The 27724-nt window shown below is 42.0% G+C and overlaps 4 protein-coding genes across 10 annotated transcripts; 2 read left to right on the top strand and 2 right to left on the bottom strand.

Moving 5' to 3' along the window:
* Nucleotides 1–46: 46 nt before the first annotated feature.
* Nucleotides 47–9207, top strand: LOC129591334 (semaphorin-5B-like). Of its 3 annotated transcripts, none has more exons than XM_055486957.1 (15): nucleotides 47–249; nucleotides 305–464; nucleotides 755–1045; nucleotides 2513–2829; nucleotides 2898–3126; nucleotides 3498–3628; nucleotides 3795–3830; nucleotides 3889–4067; nucleotides 5066–5204; nucleotides 5298–5443; nucleotides 6658–6942; nucleotides 7025–7852; nucleotides 7982–8109; nucleotides 8199–8345; nucleotides 8432–9207. In XM_055486957.1, exons 3-15 carry the CDS (start codon nucleotides 895–897, stop codon nucleotides 8893–8895), a joined length of 3180 nt encoding a protein of 1059 aa, XP_055342932.1. In that variant the 5' UTR covers nucleotides 47–249; nucleotides 305–464; nucleotides 755–894; the 3' UTR covers nucleotides 8896–9207. The 3 variants fall into 3 exon arrangements, with proteins under 3 accessions (XP_055342932.1, XP_055342934.1, XP_055342933.1); XM_055486959.1 differs by having other exon boundaries at nucleotides 8447–9207; XM_055486958.1 differs by having other exon boundaries at nucleotides 385–464.
* Nucleotides 9208–9680: 473 nt separating this feature from the next.
* Nucleotides 9681–14566, bottom strand: LOC129591392 (uncharacterized). The gene is made up of 9 exons (XM_055487032.1): nucleotides 14543–14566; nucleotides 14302–14450; nucleotides 13740–13799; nucleotides 13406–13628; nucleotides 12677–12735; nucleotides 11339–12342; nucleotides 10540–10915; nucleotides 10329–10470; nucleotides 9681–10094 (listed from the first exon to the last, which is right to left on the bottom strand). The coding sequence occupies exons 1-9, from the start codon at nucleotides 14564–14566 to the stop codon at nucleotides 9681–9683; spliced, it is 2451 nt and encodes an 816-aa protein (XP_055343007.1).
* A 1295-nt stretch (nucleotides 14567–15861) lies between these two features.
* On the bottom strand, nucleotides 15862–19625 carry LOC129591336 (TBC1 domain family member 20-like). 3 transcript variants are annotated; one of them, XM_055486963.1, is made up of 8 exons: nucleotides 19138–19625; nucleotides 18695–18866; nucleotides 18421–18600; nucleotides 18021–18245; nucleotides 17573–17717; nucleotides 16939–17089; nucleotides 16702–16877; nucleotides 15862–16304 (listed from the first exon to the last, which is right to left on the bottom strand). In XM_055486963.1, exons 2-8 carry the CDS (start codon nucleotides 18738–18740, stop codon nucleotides 16247–16249), a joined length of 981 nt encoding a protein of 326 aa, XP_055342938.1. In that variant the 5' UTR covers nucleotides 18741–18866; nucleotides 19138–19625; the 3' UTR covers nucleotides 15862–16246. The 3 variants fall into 3 exon arrangements, with proteins under 3 accessions (XP_055342938.1, XP_055342937.1, XP_055342939.1); XM_055486962.1 differs by having other exon boundaries at nucleotides 15862–16308; nucleotides 19138–19624; XM_055486964.1 differs by having other exon boundaries at nucleotides 15862–16308; nucleotides 18421–18629; nucleotides 19138–19624.
* Nucleotides 19397–27055, top strand: LOC129591333 (DNA topoisomerase 2-alpha-like). Of its 3 annotated transcripts, none has more exons than XM_055486956.1 (23): nucleotides 19397–20405; nucleotides 20484–20727; nucleotides 20865–21077; nucleotides 21439–21612; nucleotides 21698–21799; nucleotides 21994–22215; nucleotides 22344–22436; nucleotides 22508–22622; nucleotides 22715–22836; nucleotides 22899–23044; nucleotides 23106–23337; nucleotides 23413–23630; nucleotides 23709–23844; nucleotides 24081–24276; nucleotides 24338–24591; nucleotides 24691–24774; nucleotides 24834–25046; nucleotides 25107–25442; nucleotides 25636–25722; nucleotides 26018–26045; nucleotides 26124–26227; nucleotides 26281–26496; nucleotides 26587–27055. In XM_055486956.1, the coding sequence occupies exons 1-23, from the start codon at nucleotides 19999–20001 to the stop codon at nucleotides 26728–26730; spliced, it is 4086 nt and encodes a 1361-aa protein (XP_055342931.1). In that variant the 5' UTR covers nucleotides 19397–19998; the 3' UTR covers nucleotides 26731–27055. The 3 variants fall into 3 exon arrangements, with proteins under 3 accessions (XP_055342931.1, XP_055342929.1, XP_055342930.1); XM_055486954.1 differs by having other exon boundaries at nucleotides 19398–20405; nucleotides 22896–23044; XM_055486955.1 differs by having other exon boundaries at nucleotides 19398–20405; nucleotides 22896–23044; nucleotides 24691–24770; nucleotides 24833–25046.
* Nucleotides 27056–27724: the final 669 nt, after the last annotated feature.

The following is a 27724-nucleotide window of genomic DNA, read 5'->3' on the forward strand; positions in this document are numbered from 1 at the left end:
TGCCGGTGATCACTAAACCGGTACGAGTACGGTTTGATGCACACAACTACAGAAACGATTCGAAATGAACAAGTGGTTAGCTTGTATTCCACTCTTTCTTGTGTTCCATTCTCCACTGATAAGAATGATGAATTCTCTATTCTTTTAAATGATTTTTGATAAATATTATTTTCAAAAGCAGGCGCTGTCAAGTTCAGGGATGCTGGAATGAAGATAACTGAAGCAGTAACTACGAGTCTGTGACCACTGGTGAGTGGTGACGCTGTTTCCGATTATTATCGTGTGATCACGTTGAGTTTGATAGTGCTGGGATAACTACGGTGGATTTGGAAACGACGCATACCGGCATACGACACTTGAAAGTTTTTTTTTAAACGTGTCTAGATCTCGCTCTGGATTAGTTATCATAAGGCACGCATCTGGATGAGGTGTTATGAAGAGCGCCTATTTGCAATTACACATAGGTTAGTGTATTGAAGTTATGTGGGTAAATTTTGTTATGCTAACTGTGATAATGTGGCAGCAATTGCAGCACTCTATTAGTAAATTGTGCAATAGTTAAATTTGTTAAATGACAAATGGATGCATAGTTAAGATAGTTTTATGGTCCCAACTCCCATGTTGTTTTTAAATTAAGCTGATACAATCCATTTTCGTGCAAACCGTTCATTCGAATTCGAGATTCGCTAAATTAGGTGAAGTTTATTATAGCCATAATAATATCGTGATAGTAACTCCACTGAATTCTCTGCAGCCACAACGAAGGCACAGGCGAAGTGCAACATAACATCACCGGTGATGCGTGCCGTATGTTCCGGAAGTGTTTGCATGGACTATGTTCTTTGTGGCGGATATGGAAATTGAGTCGCTGTTTTATTACTCAATATAAAATTTATGGTTCCTGCGTATCATGCTTCCTCCATAACAATGGCGGAATTACCATGGAAAAACTTTGTATGGGCATGGGGTGATGTGCCGTTTATAATTCTTCTATTTGCGATAAAGTTATCGCTGCTGGAGTGCTCACATGATTCGAACATAACAGGTACAGATTTATCGCTGTGCCAAGGTGGCTGTACATTTTACAAGATACTGATATACAATAGTTAATTACTCAAGCATCGATATAGGTATAATAATTTGTGAAGTGCTTACACTATCTCCTGTAGCGGTGTCATCCGAATACGTGTGCCGGTTACACGTCCATTAATTAATCTTTTGCCACTGTACTGTTTACAAATTCGCTTTTGTGTCGATTATATTCGGCCGCAAGATGGTGCATCGCGAAAAAGATTTAAGCCGCAACATTGTCGCAGCGGCTTTTTTCTGTCTCTCCACGTGTCTATACAACTGTCGATAGCACAGCGATGATAACCGCTCTGTCCCATCAGACCACGACTCCTTTTGCTGCACAACAACTAACAAATTCGACGCCTTTGTCAAGCGAAATTGCTTTTTAATGGATTCTTGTGGGCATTCTGGCGTCCACTTGGAATTGTTTCTCGAGCAAGTCGTGCAAATTATGCTACTTCAGACCACTGTGTACAGACACATTTAGGTTGTCAGTGCATACGATTTTGTAACATATCATCAGATCTCCAAATTAATTACTTTACTTTTGCTCTGGTTCTCGATCTGTCTAAATTTTGGGTAACGAGGGAGAAAAGTTCCACCACGGGCACGGTGTAAAGGGTTTCACTCGTAATAAAGCATTTGCATCCTAATTATTACTGTATTCGTACAAAGTTTATTTTATGGAAATACAGTTAGGATTGGGAAGTTATGATGGGTCAGGTGCCTTTGGTGATCTTGAATGCTGCCGATGTATACTGTTTTATCTGTAAGCAAATTCAATCCGGCTCCATTAACACTATTAAATTTACATAATACTGTTTTCTATGCTGTTACATTTTTTAGCAAAACGATCCACTTTCCGCACTTATTATGGGAAAAGTGTCCCTTCGGTGATCACTAATTCCAAAAACAATGAAAAAGTGGTATTGGTTTTAAATCTGATAGCCTTGGATCTTGTTGTAGACAAGGATAATCTTGGCACTGTAGTAACTCATTACATATTTACACCGTAAAAACAAAAATATCTGAAAGCAGTTATTTTTTATGTTTTTAAATTTTTGGTTTTATGATTTTATCTAACGAATTGATGCACTCGTGTACGTAAAAGTTTCAAAATTAACCATATATACAGTAGTTACAGACTTTATACAGCAAATATAATTATGACTTCCGCTGTAAAATGAATATTTTCTATCGTCCGCACTTGTGAAATGTGGTTATTGCGAGGTAAATTAAATTTGCCAATAAATATGATGTAAAAATCTTTGATATAATATTGCGAATTGGCGATTAGTGCGGCAAGCTAATTCAAAAACGCCGGCATACTTTGTAAAGCATGTTTTATATGCATATTTTGAAAATACACCACCAGAATCACTGAAAATATGCATACGTACTTCACGTTTCTAACAATAATAGACGTCACTACGATTTACAGGAGACGTTTTGAGGACATTTTCTTTGGAAAATGGCTCTGACTTCCGTCAGATATTGTACGATCCCGTTTTGGCAACGAATATTTTACATGTTGGAGGCCGTGAAGCCCTGTACAAACTGCGAGCCGACAATCTAGATATCATCAATTTAATTCCATGGGAAGCCAATGAAACCGATCGAGAAAACTGTAGAATAAAAGGCTATGCCGATCAAGAGGGATGCCTTAATTATGTCACTGTGTTGCTCAAAAGTGGCGATGGAAATAAGTTATTTGTTTGTGGAAACAATGCATTTAATCCGGTCTGCACTTGGCGAAAGGTTTGATCAAGCTGACAATTTCGATTATTTAACTGGGATGGCGCAAAGTGCTTTTTCTTGTATATTAGGCCGACGACTTGAATCAAGAATTATCGCGGGAAGATGGTGCGCTTTCCGCACTTATGAGTCCATTTCCCGCTAATGTGTCAATAGCCACATATACAGCGAGAAGTGGCGATCTCTACTTTGGAAGCCGGTTTGCTTGGAATGGCTTAGACCCGGGATTTCATCGCTACTCGCCGCAGTCTGCAGTGCCTATAATAAGGACACCAAAAAACAGCGCTTTATGGGTGGACGGTGAGGAAACTACATAATTCGTGCAAAGTAATTTTAACAATAATTATTGATAAAGCGCAGATTTTTAACTTTGGCGCTTCTTCTTTTCTTGCTACTTCCGAACTTGTCGTATTAATGATGTGCGAGCTGTTATAATTACATACGCCATTAATTTTGTTATGCTGGTCAGCGGTTAAAGAGTTTAAATTTGTTTTGGCTGATTACGCATGTGTGCTTTTGTGGTGGGTCGTGAATATTATCGTTTTAAGGATAAGAAGCGGCTCATGAGATACGTGACGATCTAGGTCTTTCTATATGTACATAAGCAAAACGAAAGCTGATAGCGTTGGGAAAATGGGTTGGTTTTCGCTCATTTATACGTGTTATTTTAGACGCATACTTTGTGGAGATATTTGAGAAAGGACCGTTTGCGTATGTGTTTTTTCGTGAGACCGCTCGGGAATTTTTCAGTAAATCCAACGAAAAGAAGCCGGTTTACAGTCGTATTGCACGAGTGTGCCAGGTATGACGAAACTTGACAACGGACATAAAAATTTATTACTCGAAGACTGTGGTTATATCAGAAAAATAAAACTGAGATATATCGATTCATTAGAAAACGCATCAGTAATTTACGTTTTCCATCGATTTAACATTATAAATTCAACCTTATGGATTACTTGTTGCAGAACGATATAGGAACCTCAAAAGTTACCGGTGTGCAGGTATGTCCTTATTTCGCAGTTTTGGTCAGTATATTATAAATTTTTGTGCGTTTTATAGTGGACAACGTTCCAGAAAGCGCGAATCGAATGCCCACTACGTTTTGGAAGTTCCTTTGATCGGTCGGCGAGTAATGACGATTCGTTCGACCAAGTACAACAGATTGCCATTCTGAATGACAATGCCGAACAGCTTGTTACTCCAAGAACCGTCTTCGCCGGCATTTTCAACACGCCTGGGTATGTGCTAGTCTAGATTCTTGTTTGTAAACACAACGTTGACAACGTAGTATTATGCAGGTAGTGCGTGCGATGATTATGGGTTGTATTGACTTACTGTATTTTTCTGGCTCTTTATTATGCTGGCCATAGTGAATTGACCGCATGGTTTAGCTGATGATGGCATTCTGACGGTATCTTTCTTAAAAGTGCCACTTGTATAAGGTTTTATAATTTGATCGTAATGTGTGCGTAAAGTCTAGGCTAAACGAGAAATCAGCGAGTCCTCCGCTGACATTAAGCAGACTGTTTGACCCTCTCGATCATGACACCTGCCATCTTTTGTACACAATGTTGTTTGTGTTACCGGCTTGAATGAAACCTTGACGATTTTCTGCTGTCTTTAACATTCAGAGGGCGTTGAAAATTATGCCTAGCTACCGGTAACGTTTTATTCTGCTACGCAGTATGCCATACTACATATCTTGCGTTCAGTGCATTAAAATGCTTGTTTGTACATGATTATATGTATACTTGAAGCATGTAAGATATGTTTCTTTCATGGAAGGCAGATTTACATTGATTCATTACAAAAATAACCATAATCATCATCAGAAATTTAGATGGCTAAACAATTTTCAGATTGTTCGTGCACATAAAAACAATTGCAGTACTGGGTAGTTTTTTAGGCTTACCTTTCCTTCTGTAGGGATACGAATGTTACTGGTACACAGTGCAAAAGTGTGCTAAATCCTTACTTGTTATTGTTAATAAACGAAAACAAACTCTTACTCGTGACAGTCGTAAGTGGTAATGTTTGGAAAACTGTTATGGGTCCATGGGTTTAGAACAACAGAATTAATATTTGTTGGTGTTCCCTTTTATAGCGTAATACTTAATTCTTGCTGAATAATACCTATTTACCATTAGGCAGATGTGGAAAATAAATTGCTAATTAATAATGCCTTCGTACAGTATGTTATACTTGGATAATTTGATTTTGTGAAATTTTGTTACAGCCACAGCCTTTTTGGGGCTGCCCTCTGCGTCTACGAGATGCGAACTATTGAGCGGGTTTTCGACGGAAGTTACCAGGAGCAGCCTAATACTGCTTCGATGTGGCAGAAACTCGATACGCCTGAATACCGAAACTTCAACGTGAGTCGAGCGGCAGAACAGTAGATCGGGATTATCGACGTCGTTTGGCCAATCATCAGTTTAATCTTTCATTTGATGGTTTTTTGTTTGCAGTGTTCAGTGCGGAAGGACAGTCAAGGCAGAAATGTGACGGTGCTTGATCTGAAATTTGCAAGTGACCCTCGGTTAATGTTTGAAAGCGTTGGACCAGGAATTGGGCCACTGTTTGACAAGCCAGTTGTCATCGAGGAAATGACGCAGTAAGTATTACGGAATTTGCACCAGATAGCAGTCAGTGATTGATAGATTTTAGCGACTTGCTAGGTGCTAGGTACGAATACATTCAGTTGAATGCCGACAAGTAAAATTACAACAGATTTAGATGGCATTAGCAAAATAACGGGACGATTAACGGGCGATATCTCAATCGGTTTGTGAGATACAGTACTACAATTTACTAATATTTATCAGAATTTTCGTCACAGTTCCGGATCGATAATAATCTATTGAATAATTGTATACGGTAAAGGTCTGCCAGAATCAAACAGCAAATAAATTAATGCCCTTTGTTGGATTTCGTTTTGCATTGACTACGAAGTACAAATAAAATGATCGAATTAACGGAAAAGATATTTGTACGATCAAATCAGTTAAGGCAGAGCGTAAAGAAATTTGGTACGAATAGTCGGTGAAAGCAATACTACCATTATTTCATGGTACGACTTCAAGAAACTTGTAAATAGAACGACTTGCTTGATTTGCGCTCGAATTACTACCAACGTATTTATCCCTATAATATAAAAACTTGTTTTACCGAACTGAACCTGTAAAGTGTTTTGCTCTCTGCAACTTTTCAGTGGCTTCCTTTTCAAACAGTAGATACCATAATTAAACGCAATTAAGCAGCGCGTTACTGCGTTTAAGCTGGCTACGGGCATCAAATTATACATCTATAAGTGTCAAAAGTGCAGATAATGTTACCTGAACCGGCGCCGCAATTTTGCGGTTAGCGTTTTCATCCGTTTGTGGCTTGTGTCAGAATTTGCTGAAATGGTATTATGGAGGTTCGTTGACTCTCGTCAAAATTTGCGCCGTCGATTGATTAGTTGACAGATGGGCCTTATTTGTTGTCTCTGACTTAATTTTTACAGCTGAATAAGTTCAAACTATTTGATTCCACCAAACAGTTGCGTAACATTTGATTAATCAAGTGCTGAATAAGGAAATAAACTCGCTCAGGCTCACTTGCCGCATCCTTTCGGCTTTCACTGCCAATGACGCGTTAAACCCTCATTTACAAAATTCGAATCCACAAAAACCAACCGCTTCTTTTTCTGGTAGCGCCTGTTTTTTAGTGCATTTGTATAATATAATGCAGAATACACATAGTCATATGTTACAAATATGTTGTAAAAAACCATGTTAGAAATTATAAAAACGAGTTTACAGTTATTAAAAACATCTCTCGTTTTAGGTTCCATTTTTTACAAGCGGAACGCATTTCCATAGGGAATGATCACTTTGTCTATGTCTTCTACGTAATAACGAGCCATAAAGATATCCGCAAATATGTTCTTGATCCGGCGGATACCCGTTCCGGGCGAGCCTGTATCGTGGCAGCATGGACCAGTTTATTTAAGCCACTTGAGAGCATTTTAACGATGAAGCTGTTAACGAAGCAGCAAGCGCTGATTATTGGGACATCTCAACGGGTTATTCGGTTGAGTAACCACGCTTGTTATGAGCACTCTAACGAAAGGTAAACTAAGACCACTTGTGGTTTTTATCGTGCGTATGGACGCGTAGAAAAAACGTGTTATGCTCTTTTTTTCTCCGTGCAGATCCTGTATTGACTCGGGTGATCCACACTGCGGCTGGGATAGTCTTCGCCAGATGTGTCGAGCTCAACCGGAAGGTGACAAGCAACACAACACCGGATGGACGCGTTCCCGTCTGGACAATTGTCACAGTAATACGATCTTTCCGGCATGGGACGAGCAGGCGTGGTATCCGTGTAAAGAGGATGGCAGTCATGAATCGTGTCAGTGCCGGTCAAGAAAATGCATCGGCAGTCAGTGTCATGCAAGACAATTCCAAATGACCAATTGTACGCGGCACGGTGGATGGACAGATTATTCTTCTTGGAGTGAATGTTCACGGGCCAACCGCTGCCAGCAAAACCGTACCCGCAGTTGTACAAAGCCTCTACCACAATTTGGCGGTAACGACTGCGAAGGCAGTGCACTGGACAGCAGATCGTGCGATGTGGGCGAATGCGAGGCAAAAGCCGATCTGCGCATGGCTGTACCATTGGCGGCGCCGGTGATGTCGGGGGCGCGATTTCAGGATTGGGGTCCGTGGAGCGAATGTTCACGCTCTTGTGGACGGGGAACGCAGCGGCGTACACGATCCTGTATGTTAGGGTCACCCACGGGGAAGTGCGATGGACCCCAGGTGGAAAGCAAAGACTGCAACGTGGAAGACTGTCCACCCATGACAAAGATTGGTAGCTGGTCCATATGGATTAGTGATCCTCACAAAGGATCGGCCGAAGCGTTTGATGAACACAGATTTCAGTGTGTGGCGATTATGAATGGAACCGAACTGGAAGTTAATTTGAAGCATAACAAACGAGAATGTCCAAATGCCCGAGCGTGTCACACTGGCCGGTAATCGAGAAACTATTTTTAAAAGTTTTTGCCATGTTTTGAAGTTTTTATCTCCCTTATTGCATGGATATTGTGGTGCTTTTTGTCGACGAATCTGTCGAGAAATGGTAAATTTCTTTTGTTCTACAGTGTATACGATGCCCGTGTGGAAGCTTCCTGGAGCCCCTGGATGGAGTGCAACCATATCGGAGTACAGGAGCGTTTTTATGATTGTAAAGGTGCTGAACAACGTCCTTGTCCAGCATTTGAACAACAAGGTAGGGTATCCAAGTGGTAATTTGCTTGGATGTAAATAGTGTGGTTTTGCCTGATTCAGTCGTCCTGATCAGCAAATTTCTTACTTTAGCCACCGAGGACACTTCATGGGGATGCTGGTCCGATTGGTCACCGTGCACGAATAACGAACAGTCCAGACATCGGATCTGCATAAAAGATAGCAAGGCGTGTCGCCATGGGGAATCGACAGTTGAGGCCAGAGTGTGCAAATTGTATGGTGAGTACGATATGTTATTTTACAGAAGAGTGACCTTTGTAAAACAGCAATGCTACGTGTGCTAAGTCTGAACGAATAACATATAGATGAGAACAATATAGAGACTGCCAGCTCCATCAACCAAGCCGCTGCTTACGGCTCCCTGGGTTATACGGGATATTTGATTGTCGGATGCGTTCTATCATTCCTGGCTGGTACCATTTTAACACTTTCGATTGTCACATATCGCCAAAAGCGGAAAAGTAATCCGCACAACGAAGCCCCGCAGTATCCCATGGCGCCCTACATGGAGCGGCAACCAGTCCAGCTGAATACGTATGCCATCCCGCCGGGCCATCACATACCGAACGGGGAGAGCAAAGATCATGACACTGACCATGACGACTACCCGGAAACGCAGGCCTTCGTCCCGAGCGAACCGGTCACGCCGAAAAACTTTGAACGGGGAGCACCCATGAAAGCGTCTTTCAGGGGTGACAATTTTGGCGGGAAGCCGGCGGCACAACGGCAGTTTTCCACAAGCCAGAAAAGCGATCAGTATTTTGCGTGAAGTATTGTACGAAGATGAGCACAGCATAAGGTGATGGGCATACTACAGTGTAACGCTGGTGTGGATGTGGTTATGAACTGATGCTCAGATGCAGATTGTGATTGTTACGGCAGTTTAGCTGGTTTTAGACTAACGTGTCCTTGGACTTGTCTGTCTTTCATGCACCGCGGGATGCTGAGCTGGATTTGCTGTAGAGGTATTCTCGGAAAGTTTCGGTTGAGTTTTTGTATTTATGAAATCTTTCTTTGTTGTGGCTCGTTGAATTTTGTTTGGCTTTGTTGTACAAATCAAATTATTGAAGTGAGAAATTGATGTTAAATTTGCGATATGATATCTGCAACGAGTTGAAGTATTTGCGGCGTTGCACGACAGCACATTTGATGTAAGCCAAAGAAAGCCGTCGTTACAGACAATCACCTCTTACCGAACCCGTTATCGTAAACACTCTGTTTATTACAGGCATCCATTTTACGAAGTCATTGTGTTTTATGAAATTTACGTGGTTTAGGAGTACATTGGTATACCCACATCAACGTGTGAAATGCAAATAATTACTATAAATCTGGTAAGAGAGGCCAAAAGAGTAATATAAAAACAAATTTGTTTGCAATTCAGTGCTCGAGCCAAGTGCCGTGCATATTAACAGTTTTCGGTAACCTTTCAAAGGAAACAAGCCACAATGATTATAAGTAGAAAAATTTATTGAAGCGAATATAGAAATTGTAGATACTTAATCAACAATGAAAAATCTTAGGATGGTGGACCTATTGCAATGGGAAATATCGTTACAAAGTCCCGCCATTAGTAAGCTGCTTAAATGTGCTGGTCGTCCGGATGCGTGCAATGGGCGGATGACTTCCTGATCTGTGCGACAGATCCGAAGAGCGGACGGTACTGTATACACGTTCACTGGACGCGGCATTGTCCGTCACCGCGCATGTGGAAGGTTGCAGGGAAACGATATCGTCAGCCGGACACAGTTCGGAACTACTGTCCTGAAACATGGGATTGTCGAAGGCCGATACCATCAGGCTGCAGTTGTGCGAAGTCGAAGGGGGTCCGTCGGAGAAAGGACTATCCAACCGATACCGTGAATGGGAACTTCTAGCTAGGATGATTACAATCCCCAAAAGTATTACGACGATAACGCAGAGTGCCGCTATGAACATAATTATACCCGGGGAATGCGGAATATATCCCTGCAACAAAACAATCAATTACGGGTTGTGACCGGTGCGATGACCTTTCGTTTCAACATTTTTTCGGCCTCTACCGAAGACGGGTGCCTACACTATGAATTACGAAAACGCAAACCTGCGCACCAGACGGACTGATTTGTTTGTAATTGTTCATTATAAAATGTTTCAACAAAATTTTGTTATTAGGTTTACGCACGGTAGAATTAAGGATGGCAATGTTAGTGACAAACTTACTGCATACAACGTAGCCGCATTGTGGGCGTCCAGCAAGTGCAGCGCAGCTTGAATTATGACGCGGAACTCCGATGGAGTGAAGACGGCGGTTTGATTGGCTAAGGCGTACACGGTAATAGTTGGTTGCATAGATTGGTTGGAGCTACAAGATCACAGTCACTTTTTCAAAATTCTGCACGATCTGAAATTGCAATAGTCAAAATTCACTCACATTGACAGACCGGTCAGCTCTACAGATGTCGTCAAAGCCGCAGTGGTTCCGCTGGTTTCGCTGCGCTCTTGAAGCCGCTCGCGGGCTACCTGGTAGATGGTCCAGTTCAGTTTGTCCAGGAATGAACTATCGTGAATGGAGCTCGCCGTCAGTCCCGTTCCAAGCGGTACATCATAATGAACAAAAGCGACACCTTGACGAAAAACATTGTATTTATTATCCTGGAGTCTTAAATCGGATGCTGTACCCAGAGACTCTGGCAAAGCGTGGCGGGTATTCTGGGTCGCTTGTTTAGTATATGTGCAATAAAAGTACAACTTACGACTTTCTGTCAGCGAGTTCGCATGCTTTGGCCCGAGTGTCGTATTATTATGATCTGCAGTTAAAAAAGATGTGGACGAACTGGACTACGAATCGCTGACCTTCTGGGGATGGCCTGTCGTCACCGGTGAAACTGTTACTGCGCTGGCTTCCTCTATCGTGTCAGTGCTGTGTGTTGCAGCTGAGATTTCCGGCAAAATTGTTTCCGGTGGAATGCTGGTAGTCAGTACAGTTCCGTTCAGGTTATTCAGCAAATGTGGGCCAGTCATTTCTGGGCTCGGATGGTCTGTTCCTGCTCTTGTGGTGTCAGTTGTCGTAGATCCTGTTGTCTGCGAGGGTTCGGAGGTGCCGGTCGTGATAGTACTAACAAGTGTGGTTCCTGTTGGAGCGCCGGTTGTCACGGATTCTTTAATAAGCACCGGTTCAGTAACCTGTGAGGTTTTAAAAATTATCGTGAACATTCATTCGAAAAACAAACCTGGAGCGGAAAACATTACCGGGGTTTCAGGTTGAGTAGCGTACACGATCTGCACAATGTCATACGCGCTGGAGTCAGTGACTGTTGACGGACCGGCAACCGTCGAAAGCTCCACAATCTCCAATTCGTCGAAATCTTTGACTTTGCCAAATTGTTCCTTTTCGGACAATGCAGTTGGTGCACCAGTTTTGGAGGAGACAGTTGTTTCCGTTACAGTGGTAAGGTTGACGGAAGTTTGTACAATAAGAAGGTTTGGTATCGCTATACTATTTTCAGTTACTGTATGATTTTCGGCCAATGATATAACGGCAGCAGTCGCTTCGCTTGTGGAGGAGGAGCCGGTCTCCAAATCTGCAAGTGCAGATAACGTTGTTGCTGGGACGTGCGTCGCATTGTCCGACGTTGACGTAACCGTGGTCTTTTTTTCGGTGGTCGAGCTTTCGGTAGACGGGGACGTTGTCGCCAGGTAAGTCAAGCTGCCCATAAGTAGCGATACGGTTAACGGCCACACTGTCGAAGACGGTGTTGGATGGACAGTGGCCATCCCGCCGCTGGTGACGGCTTCGGCCGATACATTGCTGGAATGCTTTTCAAAATACGGTTCATGACCTTCTTCTTCGTGGATGGTCGTGCCTTCCATTCGTACCACCTGAACGTGTATAGGATTGATACCGCCATCGGGATCCGTGTGAAGTGTTTCGGCGGCCAATGTGATGTTGCCGGTAGTTGGCAGTGCGTCGCCGATGGGCTCGCTGCTGTTGGTCACCTCCATTTCGTATGCCACCACGTCATCGGTTTGCGAGCCAAACGTTAAAGGATGAATGTTGAGATTCTCCGACAGCATCTTTGCATTACAGAAGTCGCCGGTCCAGCCCGGTTCACAGACACTTTGTCCGGTTCGGGAGTCGCATGTGAAATGGTCGTCTGGACGCGGCACACAATATGTGGAACATTCCGAATCGTAGTAATGGGGCAGGCACTGAATTCGAGATTCCAGTTGCAGGCTGAAATTGTCAAACCACTATGAATTAAAAAAATTTTCAGTTTCACTAAATAAACTAATAAATAAAAGAAACAAATAATAAATAAAAATATTAATATAGATATTAAAATACTATGTAACTTGCACATTATGATACTACATTGATACATATCGGCATGCAAACAACTGACAAATTATATGCCCGGTGCAGGTGGTGGCGTTGTTTATTAATGAAAGTACCAATAGATTAAGAATAGACGTGTTTAGACGTACTTTTATAATAAATTTGTATGTGTGGAACTGTATTTAAGCCAATAATTTTTAAGCGCGCATGATAAGAATGCATTTCGCCATACCTGGTGTTGGCCGCTGTGGAACCGGTCATCCGTAAGCGCAGCATGCCTCCGGATGGAGGCTGTTGAAGAAGTATGTATGTGAAGTTAAATAGCCTGTAATGAATATTTTAGCTTTAAATCTAATATGTCATTGTAAATAAATTTTTAAACACACTAAAAATAAACATCTGAATATGTAAGATGATTTTGTTGTATCGATTGAGAATAGCCACCAAAGTTATTTTCTATGGTACGTAGGGCGATTCGGCAAACCCGGATCCAACAGTGGATCCGGATGCGCAACTCTGGTTCCGTGTCCATTGTTCTTCGCCGGGCGATTCAACAACCCTTTGGGGCGATTCAGCAAACTTTATTTTCGACAAATAGTTAACTTTTACAACGCAGCATCTGTTATTTATGTATTTGCATGTAATAAATAAGTGTTGTCTATCTCCATGGCATGCAGTAAGTTGTTGGTCTGTCTGTCAATATAATGCTTTAAATTGGACGAAGGGTTCACATTCACCACAACGGAGCGTAATCAAACGGCGATTTTTTATAACTTTGGTGGCTATTTCTATTTCGTTAATAGGCGCCTCAAATAGTAATCATTTTATTACCTCAAATAATAATTTAGCTCACCCCTCATTTTCAAATCCATTCTTCATATCATTTGAGTATAGACGATAAAATCAACTTCAAGGAGCGCTAGGCAGTACTATCAGTACGTGAGCTTTCTAATCCTATTACCGGTCCTTTTGCCGTATTAGCTCCAAGGAAACTGCCACGCTCCCTCTCATTGATGCGGATGCGCATTTCCACCCCACGCCAGGCGTGTGTGATGTTAAAGACGAAAGGGTTTTTAAGAGTGTTCAGTTGTTCACCGAAGGTTACTTCTGCGGTATTATCATACGGTCCAAATGTGAAAGGTCCAGCGAAATCACACGTGGCCAACGGATCAACAGTGTCGTTCCTGCATAAAACATTTTATGGTTAACAACCACTTTTCGTATAATAAACACTATCCCCAGTCTTTACATGTTATAAAACCAATACAAAAGAAATCAAAACTTATTTAATTTACCATAAGATATTGTCGAAAATAGGATTTTGAAACAACCAGACAGGCTGCACAGAGTGCGTCCTGTGTAGTGTTGTTTTGTGAGTGCGGCAGTGTGCCGGTAAGCAAATGTTTCTTGGCAGTCATTACAGGAAATTAGCAGTGCAGCTTTAATACATGTTAAAATTAATTTGAACTGAACAAAAATGTGATCAAACAAATTACTTTCCTTCTATGGCAGTTGGGAAGACTATTGCTAATAGTACATACTACTAATAGGAAACTAATTCACGAATTCTTACGCCAGCGTCTATCGATTGAAATTCAAAGAGGCAATGCAGTTTCTGTTCTTGGCACTATCGATGGAACAGACAATTTAAGTGAAATTTTTCTGTTGTAATTAATCCCGTTTTTGTTACAAACTTGTGAAGCGACTGGCTTGAGCTAATAAGAATATAGATTGTAACCCTTCGCATAGGAAACCGGTTCAATTTTTTAGTACTCTCATTTTCCTAATCTAAATCATACTTAAACCCTGGCGATTGCAAGTTATTGTAGTAATTGTAGTGCAGTATTTGTGACTAACCAGGTCGCATCGGTGGTAGTAAAGCAGACGGTGAAATGGGGATCACATTTGTTGGACGAAAACCATCCCGAGTCGCATCTTTGCCCGTCAGACATCATATGCCGAGTATTAGAAAATTTAACAAATCGTACGCGAAATTGAACAGTGGACTAGTGCGCGTCGGCCAAGCACTGGAAGAAAATTTGTTGCAGGTAAACCCAAAGAAATGCCAAGCGATGTATTTATGTTCTGACCGAAATACAGAACCGGATCCGGAAGTTGTCATTAATGGGTCGGTAATTGGCATAGCGAAATGTGTACGATATCTTGGTGTCGAAATTGATAATCACCTGAAGTGGAATGAGCAGTTCAGAAAGGTACAGCGGAAAGGGAATTTTGGCATTGCCATGATTAAACGGGCACAGCAAGGGCTCAGCATGTCACAGCGCAAAGGTCTCTATCACGCCTGCTTCGGTTGCCATATCGCACACCAGTCGCCGGTATGGTCTGCAGCGTCTTCGACTGAGCGCGACAAGCTAGCCGGACTACAACGTAAAGCTCTGAAAACCATCACTGATTACAAGATGCCGGTTACTCCGGAACTGTATCAGAAGCTGGGTATTCCTCACATATTCGACCGATGGCGGCAGAGCGATGCGGTGTGGTTGTTCAAGTTCTGGAACAAAGATCAGTTCCCGCTTCCGCTTCCGGCCTACCTCCTGGACATGATCCAAGTAAAAGATAACACCACGCGCTACAACTTGCGGAAGCCGGCCCGGATCGATGTTACGCGGGCAAAGAAAGTTATCGGAGGGTGGACTATGGAAATGCGGCTAAAGCGTCTTCTTGATAAACTTCTTGCTGTTAATCCTAAAATTCTCGAAGCCAGTTCTGTACCTTCTTTCAAATTTCTACTCAGATCTGTTAAACTCTCCTAAACATTTTTGTTAGCGGAAAATTGTTTTTGTTCGACCAGACTCGAAGTCCCTTCGGGGTTGTCTGCTCTTGTGCCGTAATAATAATAATAATAGTTAATGTTGCGACGATTTCATTTTCATGCGTAGTGCGTGGCATAATTTGCCCATGAGCTCCAAGAAGTAAGTAGTACGCAAGAAAAATTAGGGAATACATGTTTGCGACACACTAGAATCTTTTATCAACGGCATCCAGAAATTATACATGCACAGCAGACCGATGCCAATTGCAATCTTCGTGGGAAAGTTAGTTTTCTTGAACACTAAAATGACTACAATTATCGGCGTTTACAATGGAACTTCTCCTGCAGCACTTAAACACCGACCGGACTGACCAGTGGGCGTTGCCAATTTGACCATTTCAAACAAGATAACGCTTAAAGAGATGGCCATAACAGCTTTCACTTTCCCTTTCCTCTATGGCGCGGCGCACAGACGAAACGACGAAGAAAACAACGACGACGTGGAAATACGGCTGGGAAAGGCAGCAGCAGATCGCTCAAGTACCCTGTCTAGTGTCTACCTCCAGCTTGTCAGGAATGCTCTGCGCACACTGTGCAGTGTGTACCATTCAACGCTCTGACAAATCACATAGCATGCTCCGAAATCTCTTCCTTCTTCAATTTTCGTGTAAACACATAATTGTCAAACACATACATCATAACCACGTTCAGGTACGAAAATTGTCTACTATTAAGCCAAACCATAGCACGAATGAATGGCCAAACAAATCTCATAAATGATCTGACAAAACTGGTTAAGAAAATTTCACACGCGAGGTTAAACGAAAAACAGGAAATCTCTCTTGCTCATTTCTGTACAAAAATCACCATCACAAATCATTGGGAGGACTGGCCAACTTTTGGCCATCGGAAGCCGGGTCGGAATGGAAGAGCGAGAATAGTATCGGGCAATGAGTACCGCCACAATAACAACACCAATGCCGGCTGCCATACCAAATTTCATTTACAAACGGTCATGTTGAGGTGCGATCACCGGTGGCTTTTTCGTTGGTCTTGTAAATTTGTTTTCGCGAGCCTCTTCCTGAAGCTGTCTAACCAAAACGAACGAAAACGTTACTGTACTGGAAAATAAAATATAAAGGCAAATCTACAAAAAAAAACTTCCATCGCCGAAATGGATCAAATTCTAAAAGAAATATGTTACAAAATTTAAGAAATCCATGTTTACGCTTTCTATAAAAGAATCACAGCGAGCGAACTTTTTGAATTAATTTAAAGTTAATCAATAAACTGTCGTAAAAAACTGTCGTGCACTGTCGTAAAAGCACTCCACTCCATGAAAATGCAGCAGAACGATATTTTCAGAATTTAAAAGCAGCAATAAGGGTTCAACAATTGTTCTGTAATCACGATAATAGCATCTAATCAGCCCTGGACTTTAAGCAGAATCGGCCATTACGAAAGCCCAGATAGCAGATACGTACGGTACACGTTCAGCCTCCGGGGCAATCGTGGCAGGAGGGAATTGAAGGTAAAGATCCCGGGCGTCTTTGATTAACGTTTCCCATGATAGAGTGGTGGGGAGATAATTGAGAAATCCGTGAACTTCGGCCTGATCCTCAGGCAACGACAGGATCCGATGCGACAGGCTGTTCACTATCTGTTTTAAGAAAATCCTTTTAAACTGATTAAATCCTTCACGTGCTTAGCATGAAACTCACAGCAGCGCCCAAGTAAATCGGCATGTGTGGATCGGAGGCAATAAACAGATCGCACAGGCGAACAACCAATGTTAGGGGAACATTTTCTTGTATGTTGTGACTGTACCAAGTAATAAGCCATGGCAAAGCAAACATTGTGCCAATGTCTGACCTAAAAAACGTCAGAACGGTTAAAAGGATGATTATAATTATCCGTAAATATACCAATACAAACAAATAAGCACACATATTCAATTGTGCACTGGATTTTCTGAAATACAAGCTTAGCGATTGAATAAAAATATTAACGCTCAACCCTGCCATTAATATCTAATATTTAACACCTGCTAGGTTGCTCATAATTTTTACGGTCGACTGAAAAACACAAAATTTAAAAAAACGTTCCGTAAAGCGATCGTACGTCACACAACCACCATTACGCATCCACACTGTAAGTCACGCGTGACCCCAAAGCAGCCTGCACCATGAGTCCATGACTAATTAAAAAAATAATAATACAAACACACGGTACAAGTAACTATCCATGCAAATTTGGTGATACAGTACACATCGAACCAATAATACCCATAACACAGGAATTCCAAAAATTATCATCTGCAAGCTTTCAGATAGAGCCATAAAGGCAACGACCTACGGTGTTAAAAAATCATGGAGATGGGGGTTACATCTGCGGATCAGTGGATAAATGAACTGCAGCATAGTAACCGTATCTAATAACGTCGGCGTCATGAAAACGCGGAAATGAGTCTGGCACAGTTTTCGAAGAACGGCAACCGTCACTACAAAGCAAAAACACTAAGTAATTCAAGCTGTGTAACAACGAGCAAATTTTAACACTAAGTAGTACTTATTAGTAGTTATTACTAATGATAAGTAGTTCTACACTTCCCGAAACACACACATCCAACAATACTTATAATATTATCCATATGTCCATGGTAAAAGTACTGCATAATACACCGTTATTATTGCAGAAGCAGCTGAAAATTATTCCATGCCGCATGTGAACTGGTACGACCACAGTTAAGTTGTTAAATAAAAATACAAGAAAGCGCATCGGTTATAAATCTGATAAAACTTACGGTTCCCATCGCGAAGCACCAAATGCACGGTAATGGCGATGTCACGGAATCCTTTGTAGTAATGATAGTCTGTTCCGTGCAATGTCCTCATAATGACACGCTTCAACACATCCTGCATTTCATCGCGGACTTCCGCATCCAAATCAGGCGGATATCTTTTGAGCAGTCTCTCGACATCCAAGTCCACAACACGCGCATCTCGGTGCTCCTTCATGTCCTCTTCGGCTGCGAAAACCCATAGAAATTTTAGTAACTAATTCTAAGCAGAAACCAATAACTAACAAAATACCAACCAAAAATTTACAAAAAATAGCTCTTTTAAACACTTCACAAAAATTACGAATTAGACACCGCATAATTTAGACACTGTAACAAGATCAATTGAAGCGGACTGTCGTACTTGGTTCGTCATGTTTTGCAAAGGGAGTGATATCCAGAATTTTAGGCCACGCTTGCTGACGAATTTTATTCGTCAAAAGTCCGCCTGGTAGAACGGCCATCTGGCGCAGTCGCTCTGTGTTCGCAGAGTTGGCACTGGCCAGCAGTGCATGGATTTCGCGCACTTTTCCGGGGATATCGTCTACAACACAAACTCTGGGATTCCAGCGGCTGAAAGGTACGGTCTGATACAGTGTATTTTAAGACCAAATTAACATGAGTTATGAAAATTTTACCTTCTTCAGACATCGTGGTTCTGGAAGTTGCTACATCGATTCGCATAATGCCCCTTCGTCGCAGCAATTTTTTAATGGATAATCGACGGAATATGCCAGCGGCCTGGAGTCGCGGAAGATGCGGAATGTTTACCGATTTAGGAAAGCAATCCGAAATTTACTCCGCGATACACTGTCAGGGAAAAACCTTGGGTGTAAATTGTGCGATATCAACAGGAATGAGCAGATGCACAACCAACAGTCAGTCAAATTGTTTACATCACTGGCTCAAACTGGAAGCGGAAACAATTAACTAGAGTAAAACAAGGAAAGAGAAAAATGTAAGAGCAGACTCTTTTCTGGTCAGAATGTCAGATTAAACTATTTTTGGAATATTACAATTCACAAACTGACACAAATAACAAGTACAGTAATAACCAACTGTAACCCATTAGAACACCAACCTGATTATGCCGGAGGCAAACCCCGCCGCCGCTGGGCAAGGTTCGCAAAGGTACTTCGCCGACGTATTACCGTACGCTCTTTGAAACCTCCGTCTTCCTTGTCGTCTTCTATGGGAGTGCCCCGGCGAAATTGATAGATGCAGACGCAGAGGTCCACGAACAGAATGAACAAAACTATGCCCAAACCTCCATAGCAACCTAATCTGAAATAATAACAATTCGATCCGCTTGCTTGACAATCCGTCTGAATGAACGCTACGGATACACCAATAAGGAATGGTATAATAACTGACAGAAACCAGTGCTTCTTCAAAATCCTTCGGACTTTTCGCCTCAAATTTAAGAAGCCCTTGATTCTTGACATGACATTATTTGGACGTAGTGCTAGAAACGGGAAAGCGGGAAAGCCCAACTGCAATTTTAGTTTACGGAGTCCAAGGTTTCATTTCTCACGCAAACGGATTGCAGATTCTGAGAATCAAAATCAGTGATGAGTTTCACGAGCGCAACATACTGACAGTAGAGATGCACAATAGTGCACCAACTTGCACCTTACTGCCTTCTCAGTAGGGAAGCCTTACATATACATTACTAGCCATGAGGCATGAGGCTTGCAGCCATGCATCTGCAGTGCTGCACTTTTTATTTGCGTTTAGTTTTGGTTCTCGGTTTGTTATCATTGTGATGAAATTTTAAGGCGGTAATTTACGGATATTGTTGTCATTCCTCCCTGTTTCGTTTGGCTAGCGGTTAGTTTTTCCTGCACAAAACGTCTGGACGTTTTTCTTCTACTAGAACTTTTTCTGTTATGGATGTCTGATCCCTGTGTTTGAGTTCAAGTGCAGCGATTCGTTAACGGTCATGTCGTCAGAGGAGGACGAGTACGTTCCTGGTGGTTCAGGTTCTCCAAAGAAGACTAAGGCTACCAAAAAGAAGAAGGCTGCAGCATCATCCGAAGATGAAGGAGATACTGACAATCAACCAACAAAGATGGCCCGCACCCCCAAAGAGAAGAAAGCCATTAAGAAGATCTACCAGAAGAAATCGCAGCTGGAGCACATTCTCATTCGTCCCGATACATACATTGGCTCGACGGAACTCGTGTCGCAAAAGATGTGGGTCTACGATACCGAGGAGAAGAAGATGGTTTTTCGCGAAATAAAATTCGTTCCCGGACTGTACAAAATTTTCGACGAGATATTGGTAAATGCGGCGGATAACAAGCAGCGCGATCCAAAAATGTCCATGATCAAGGTTGGCATTGACGCGTAAGTTTCAAGTTTGCGATTTAACGCAGGAACTCGAAACAGTGATTGGTTCTTATTTGGGGTTTTTTGGTTTTATAGAGAGCAGAACCAGATCTCTGTTTGGAATAACGGGCACGGTATTCCGGTCGTGGAACATAAAGAAGAAAAAATGTTAGTTCCCACAATGATCTTCGGTCATTTGCTGACTTGGTCCAATTATGATGACGACGAGAAGAAAGTGACCGGCGGACGAAATGGATACGGAGCCAAGCTGTGCAATATCTTCAGTAATAGATTCGTTGTGGAAACCGCTTCGAAGGAGTACAAGAAGAAATTCAAGCAGGTATTGCGTTGGATTTACCGTAACCGAAATTTTGTTTGTAATTATTTATACCGTTATGTTCTGATTCAAACTCGCCTTGCGCTAGAAATGATTACGATTACCTTGTGTTTTTGTCTATGTTTATTTCAATATTGCAGGAATGGTCGAAAAATATGGGAAAGGCAGGTGAGCCAAAAGTGGATTCGTTCAGTGGCGAAGATTACACCAAAGTCACTTTCGAGCCCGATCTCAGCAAATTCAAAATGGCAGTACTGGAAAAGGACACTGTGGACCTGTTATCAAGGCGAGCGTACGATGTTGCTGGAACCAGTGGAGGCGTTAAAGTGTACCTCAAGGGAGAGAAGCTACCGGTACGCGTACATTATACGAATTACGAAATGCGTAATATTCCTCGATTTTTGTTACTGACGGTTTTCCCAAACCAGTCTGTAGAATGTGTTTTAACCGGGTGGGTCGTCCGTTCATTTAGTACGTATTTCTTGTTGCCAGTGGTTAGTACTGCAGTTAGTCAGGTTTATGTGAAATTCATAATAAGCCTTCCAATAAGTAGATGTTGCCGTCTCTCCCTGGTCATAAACTAAAAAGAGTGAATCCCTAAGTAGATCTACTCTAGGCTAACATCAGTTTTCCCTGAACCACATACCCTCATCGGAGTTGATCGATGTCACTTGGTTTAATTGCTGTATTCCCTTCTGTTTGTCCTTTTTTTAGATCTCTAATTTCAAGCAGTATGTTGAGCTATATACGGCCAATAACTCCGACGAAATGGGAAATCCCTTGAAAGTTGTAACTGAGAAGGCTAACGAAAGGTGGGAGTTTGCGGTCACTTCGAGCGACACTGGATTTAGTCAAGTCAGCTTCGTCAACAGCATCGCTACTACAAAGGTAATCGATAGATTTTTTTAACAGTTTTGTAGAATTATTTCCTAATGTGTTGTTCTGATTCATTGTAAATTGGTGAAGTATTCAGGGTGGGCGCCATGTGGAATACATCACTGACCAGATTACCAAGGCAATGAACGAGGTCATCAAGGAAAAGAACAAGAGCGGTGCAGAGATTAAACCATTTCAGGTGTGACAGTGAAACTTTGTTTTTGTCTTTCAGTTCGAGTATACTTTGGAGTTTTACCTCTATGGCTTAGTCTTTTAAGACATGTTTTTCTTGAAGAATTTAGCACTCTACTCTTTTGCGAATGGATATTCTGGTCACTTTGACGCGAGTCCGCAGTACCGTACGGAGCGTAAGACTCACTGTTATTGTTTTAGGCGATCAAGGGGAACGTAAGGGAATGCTTTTACAGCCTACCAGAACTGGAAGAATGGAAAGCGAATCTCACGGAGAGTGAGTTGAAAAAATACAAGATCAAATATTATAAAGGATTGGGTACTAGTACCTCAGAGGAAGCCAAAGAGTACTTTACAAACATTACGCGGCATCGGATTGCGTTCCGATACGGTGGAAAGGACGACGACGATGCTGTTGATTTGGTAAACCGTCGGTTCATCGTTTTATTTTAATTACGTATTAGCTGTTTACTGTAAAATACCCGGGTATTTTTCTGTTATATTTGATAATTTTGTTTGTCGTACTTATGCCTAAATTTACTTTTCGTTAGGCGTTTGCGAAAAATAAAGCAGATGCCAGGAAAGATTGGCTGACGAAAGGAATGGAAGAACGTAAGCAGCGCAGACTGGAGGGTCTTGGCGAGGTTAGCAAAAGCGCACTGTCGTGTTACTACGCATATAGTTTCCTTTTCGTGATCGGTATTGTTTTACGCAGGTCTACCTCTACACGAAAACCACAAAGTCTGTGACGTTTAGAAAGTTCGTGGACGAGGAGCTGATTCTGTTTAGTAACATGGATAATGAGCGATCCATCGCTTCGCTTGTTGATGGTGAGAAATCCGACTTGACAGGATCCCATGAATATATCTTATGTGCTTGCTATCAATTCACTTATTTGCGGGATAATTACACCTGCATTCAGGTTTGAAGCCTGGCCAGCGGAAAGTGCTTTTTACGTGTTTCACGCGGAAGAAAAAAGGTGAAGCGAAGGTGGCCCAGTTAGTCGGTTCCGTCGCTGAAAAGTCCGCTTACCATCATGGCGAAGTAAATCTCATGCACGAACTGTTTTGGGATTTTTTATCAGTTTGTATTATTTTTGGTAGCAGTCACTTATGTCAACAATTGTTGGATTGGCTCAAAATTTTGTTGGGTCGAACAACATCAATCTCCTCCTGCCACTCGGACAGTTCGGTACTCGACTGCTTGGTGGAAAGGATGCTGCCAGTGCTCGATACATCTTCACCAATTTGAGGTATTTCGTGGTTATCCATCTTCGCGTCAATATTAATGTCAGAGTGTCGTTTGGATAACAGTCATATGGCCAGAGCCGTATTCCATCCGCACGATGATCCGCTGTTAAATTATTTAAACGAAGATAACCAGAAAATTGAGCCAGAGTGGTATATTCCCGTTGTGCCTATGGTGTCAATGAATGGCGCCGAGGGAATTGGAACCGGATGGATGACGAAAATTCCGAATTATAATCCACTGGATATTGTCGCGAATTTAAGAGCTTTGATCCGTGGAGATGAAATAAAACCAACGGTAAATGCTTTCAAGTTTACATGCAAACTTTTTAGCTAACTGTGCACATATCTTTGATCATCAACATTGTTGCAGAAACCATGGTACAAAGGATATCACGGTGAAATTTTGCCAGTAGATTCAACTCGTTACTTAACTAACGGGGAAGTGGCAGTTCATGATCAGGAGAATTCGATTGAAATAACGGAACTGCCTATTCGGACTTGGACTCAAAACTACAAAGAAGTGGTTGTTGAGCCTTTGCTTTTAGGCTCTGAATCCAAAGATGGTAAAGGAAAGCCTCCCCAGATTCAGTAAGTCCATATGTACTTACTCGTATATATGGTTTTTGTGTTTATACAAGCACGGCTATTCCGACGTTTTACATGCAGAGATTACAAGGAGTACCATACGGATACTACCGTCCGTTTCGTGATTCGAATGTCAGGGCAGAAGTTTGTGGAATTCCAAAGGGAAGGATTTCATAAGACATTTAAACTCCAGCAGACCATCTCTATGAGCAGTATGGTAGGTGCGAAGGATCTTTGCATTAATTACTACATTACCGGCATTTTTTTTCGGCAGTCTCTTTTGTGTAGAATGTGTGTCAAAAGTCCTAAAACTTACGATCTTGATTTTTACATTTCATGGATTCGTACAACTTGCCTACTTCGAATTTCCTTCTGAGTAATATATCTGTACTTACAATTAGATGTGTTGCTTGTTGAAGTGTGGGTTCAGTTCATGTGGCCTGCTTGCTTCAGGTTCTGTTCGATTCCAATGGAGTGATTCGCAAATACGATAATGTCAGCGACATCTTGCGTGAGTTTTTTGAAGTTCGAATGACATTCTATGGAAAAAGAAAAGATTTTCTCGTGGCGCGTCTGTCGGCTGAGGCTTTGAACCTTGAGAATCAAGCCCGGTTTATCGACGAGAAAATTAACGGGAAAATTACAATAGGTAAAACTGGCAGTCCTGTTTAGTCCTCTTTTATATAATTCGTTCTTTTTTATACTGACAGAGAACGTCAAAAAGAAAGACTTTATCAATAAATTAAAGAAAGCTCAGCCACCTTATGACTCGGATCCGGCCAAGACTTGGAAAAAGAAATTTGGATTGCCGGAATACGAAACTCCTACCGCGGATGACGATGATGTCAAGAAGAAAACGGATGAAGCAGAAGCCGGATCAGATTTTGACTACATTCTTAAAATGCCTCTTTGGAGTTTAACGAATGAACGATTTATGGATCTCATAGAGAGACGGGATGATGAGGTAATGCAAATTATCAAGGATCACTTGAATGTACTAATGTAGTGTTTGCGCTTGGATTCCTTCGGGTATTGCAGTTCTGACGCTTTGTTATTATTAAAGAATAAAGAGTTATCAGCTCTTCGGATGAAAACACCCTCGGATTTGTACACGGGTGATTTGGACGAGTTCGAATCCCGTCTGGAAGTATACATTTCCGATTTTCTTCATGATTATTGTAGTTTGATTAGGGTTTCTTGCTGTAGAAAGTGGAAGCTGAAGAAGCCTTTGTGTCACCTACCAAAAAACCTGCTGGCAGGGTAGCGGCCAGGGCTAAAGGCCAGAAAGGACGAGGAGCTGTTGCGAGCTACGCAGATACGCTCCCTTCTGTGTACGGGACACGGGTTGAGCCAGTTGTTGATACTGCCACTATTGCGAAGTTTGAGAAAGCCAAAGAATTAAAAGATCGAAAAGTGGATGTAAGAAAGTCTGTCGCCATGTTATTATCGGGTTCTTCACATTTTTCCGCAATGTGTTAGGGCATAAAGGTACCCCGAGCTCGGGCCAAGAAACCCGCTGAGAATGGCGAAAATCCCGCCTCATCTGAAGCGCCGAGCTCTAACAGGCCGGCAGGAGACGACAGTCGTCGGGTGGATACTAAGCGCCGTCGTATACACATTACGCTGGAAATAAGTCGGGCAGGTCAGCCGTTTAAAGGCATCCTGTTGTGCTTTTTTCTCCTGTGGATGTTGAACTTTGCTGTGGGTTCCCTTCCTATGCTACCAACGGATACTTGCGCTATCCGAAATGACACGTGCCCTCTTCCGGGAAAAAATTATTATGTTCCCAACGTCTCAGATCCCAAAGCGACGATCGTAAGAACATAACACTTAATTTCAGAAATTAAGTTCTAGTGCTTGGCAAATCTTTTGTCAGGCTAACATGATTTGACTGAGAACTGACGGCTAGAATTAATATTGATGCATGTGCCAGTAGTTGCTGGCTAGCAGACTGCCCGTATTTTCGATCCATAAGTCGATTCGTTTCAAATATTGAATTTGTTTTCAGGTGGAAAGGGTCGCATGGTACTTTTTCGGATTTTTCACGGGTCTTATTGTTATGTATTTCTGTATCTTGTTTTCGTCTAAAGTTGAGGTAAGCATTAACAGCTGCTATTTCCTGTAATTCGAAGTACATTAGGTTATTTTATCTGGATGATGAAAATTTTATAGTACTTGCTCTTTCCAGTTTGTCGCAGGGCAGATTGACTTACTTACAGAAATCTCTGCGTCGTTTTCCAAGAAAATTAACCTCAGTTTGAGATTCAGCTTAATACGTTAAAAATCACTGTTATATGTTGATTTTCAAGAAGTTGCTTAAACAAAGATACGAACCTTCTGCTTATGTTATCGATATTTTCATCACAGCCTAATTTATTTTGTGCTCACAGGAAAATGTGACAGCTAACGGAAGAATTTGTAAGCGACATAATCTGAATATTACAATTATGGTGGCGCGCTTTTCTGGGTTTCTAATTACTTTTATTTCTTTTCTAGCAAAACGTGAAAATGGACGCGGATCCGATCAAAATGCCATTCTAGCATCCAGAGCTCAACGGGCGTTAGAAGAATACGCAGAAAGCCAGGAAATGCCATTTGAAGTAAAGGAGTATTGAGAATCGTATTTTTTAAGCTTACTTGTATGCATTTGCAGCCAACGTGTCCATATTGTAATTATCTTTGCGACGAGGATTTGTCGACCATACACAGGAGAACAGTTACAGTAGAAAACACGCGAGATTATGGGTTCGGGTTCAATTGCAAGAAGTTCCCTGGGACTGACGGTACGAAATGGATTGTAATTTCGGATGTCATGGATATGCAGATTGCCGTTTACAAGGGTGACTTTATCCGGGAAATTAACAAAATAGTAAGATCAAAGTTTTTTTTTCAAGCCACTAACTATGACACTGGCGAATGAATTTCGGCTGTGATAATTCTCTTGGTCAATCGTCTGTAGTCAACGCAAGAACCTAACCAGCGATCCGCTTTGAAAGAATTGTTCAAAAAGACTGGCAAAGCCTTCTCAGTGACTTTGGTACTGGAATACCGCCATGATTTGTCGCCACATATCGACGCTAGTTCCGGCGGTTTTTCTGGATAGCCGCCCGATTCCATGGGACTAATTGATGGATCATGAGCAGTGCTAGCACGACCTTACTGTTGCTGCATGTTAAGCTTCAAAATTGTGATATTGTACTACTTTGGCAAAACTTTTTAACCCAGTGTTCTCTTTAAATGTTCCCCGCAAAGGCGCAGATAAAATTGAATTTCATGTGGAATATTCGTATTGCTTTTTATTATGTTAAGGCATTTTGAAATCATTGCATACTTTTTTTGTTAAATAACTTTTGCCTTCATTACCATGTTGGTCATCGTATCCTATTAGGTGATGCAGTCGAAAAAAATACAGATAAAGTTTGTGTTAAGATGCAGTTGTGTGTGAAGATGCAATGTGTCTCTCCATAATCGCTTCATGCGCGTTCAGAATGAAATGTACCGGTAAATGGCCGTAGTTCATGGTGAGTGGTTAATCAGCGCGATAAATTCGATAAACCATCGCGCTGTCGGGCGGCAACACTGGAAACCAAAGAACATGAACAGCGGAAAGGTTGATTGAACAAAACGCATAATATGCGCGAACGTGAGCTGGTAGGCAGTTAATATCATCAGTCCAATTAGCCCAGCTGTAGCTCCCCATGGGCCATAGCCCGTTGCATCAGCATCTTGCCGTATCCGATTTTCGATCTCGTTCCAGCTCAAAATTCAAATGCCATCAGTTACATCTGTTCCGGGCGAGCCTGTATCGTGGCAGCATGGACCAGTTTATTTAAGCCACTTGAGAGTATTTTAACGATGAAGCTGTTAACCAAGCAGTAAGCGCTGATTATTGGGACATCTCAACGGGTTATTCGGTTGAGTAATCACGCTTGTATGAGCACTCTAACGAAAGGTAAACTAAGACCACCTGTGGTTTTCATCGTGCGTATGGACGTGTAGAAAAAACGTGTTATGCTCTTTTTTCTCCGTGCAGATCCTGTATCGACTCGGGTGATCCACATTGCGGCTGGGATGTCTCCGCCAGATGTGTCGAGCCC

This window comes from Paramacrobiotus metropolitanus, unplaced genomic scaffold, assembly GCF_019649055.1.
Source record: "Paramacrobiotus metropolitanus isolate TYO unplaced genomic scaffold, Prichtersi_v1.0 Parri_scaffold0000045, whole genome shotgun sequence".
NCBI lineage: Eukaryota > Metazoa > Tardigrada > Eutardigrada > Parachela > Macrobiotidae > Paramacrobiotus > Paramacrobiotus metropolitanus.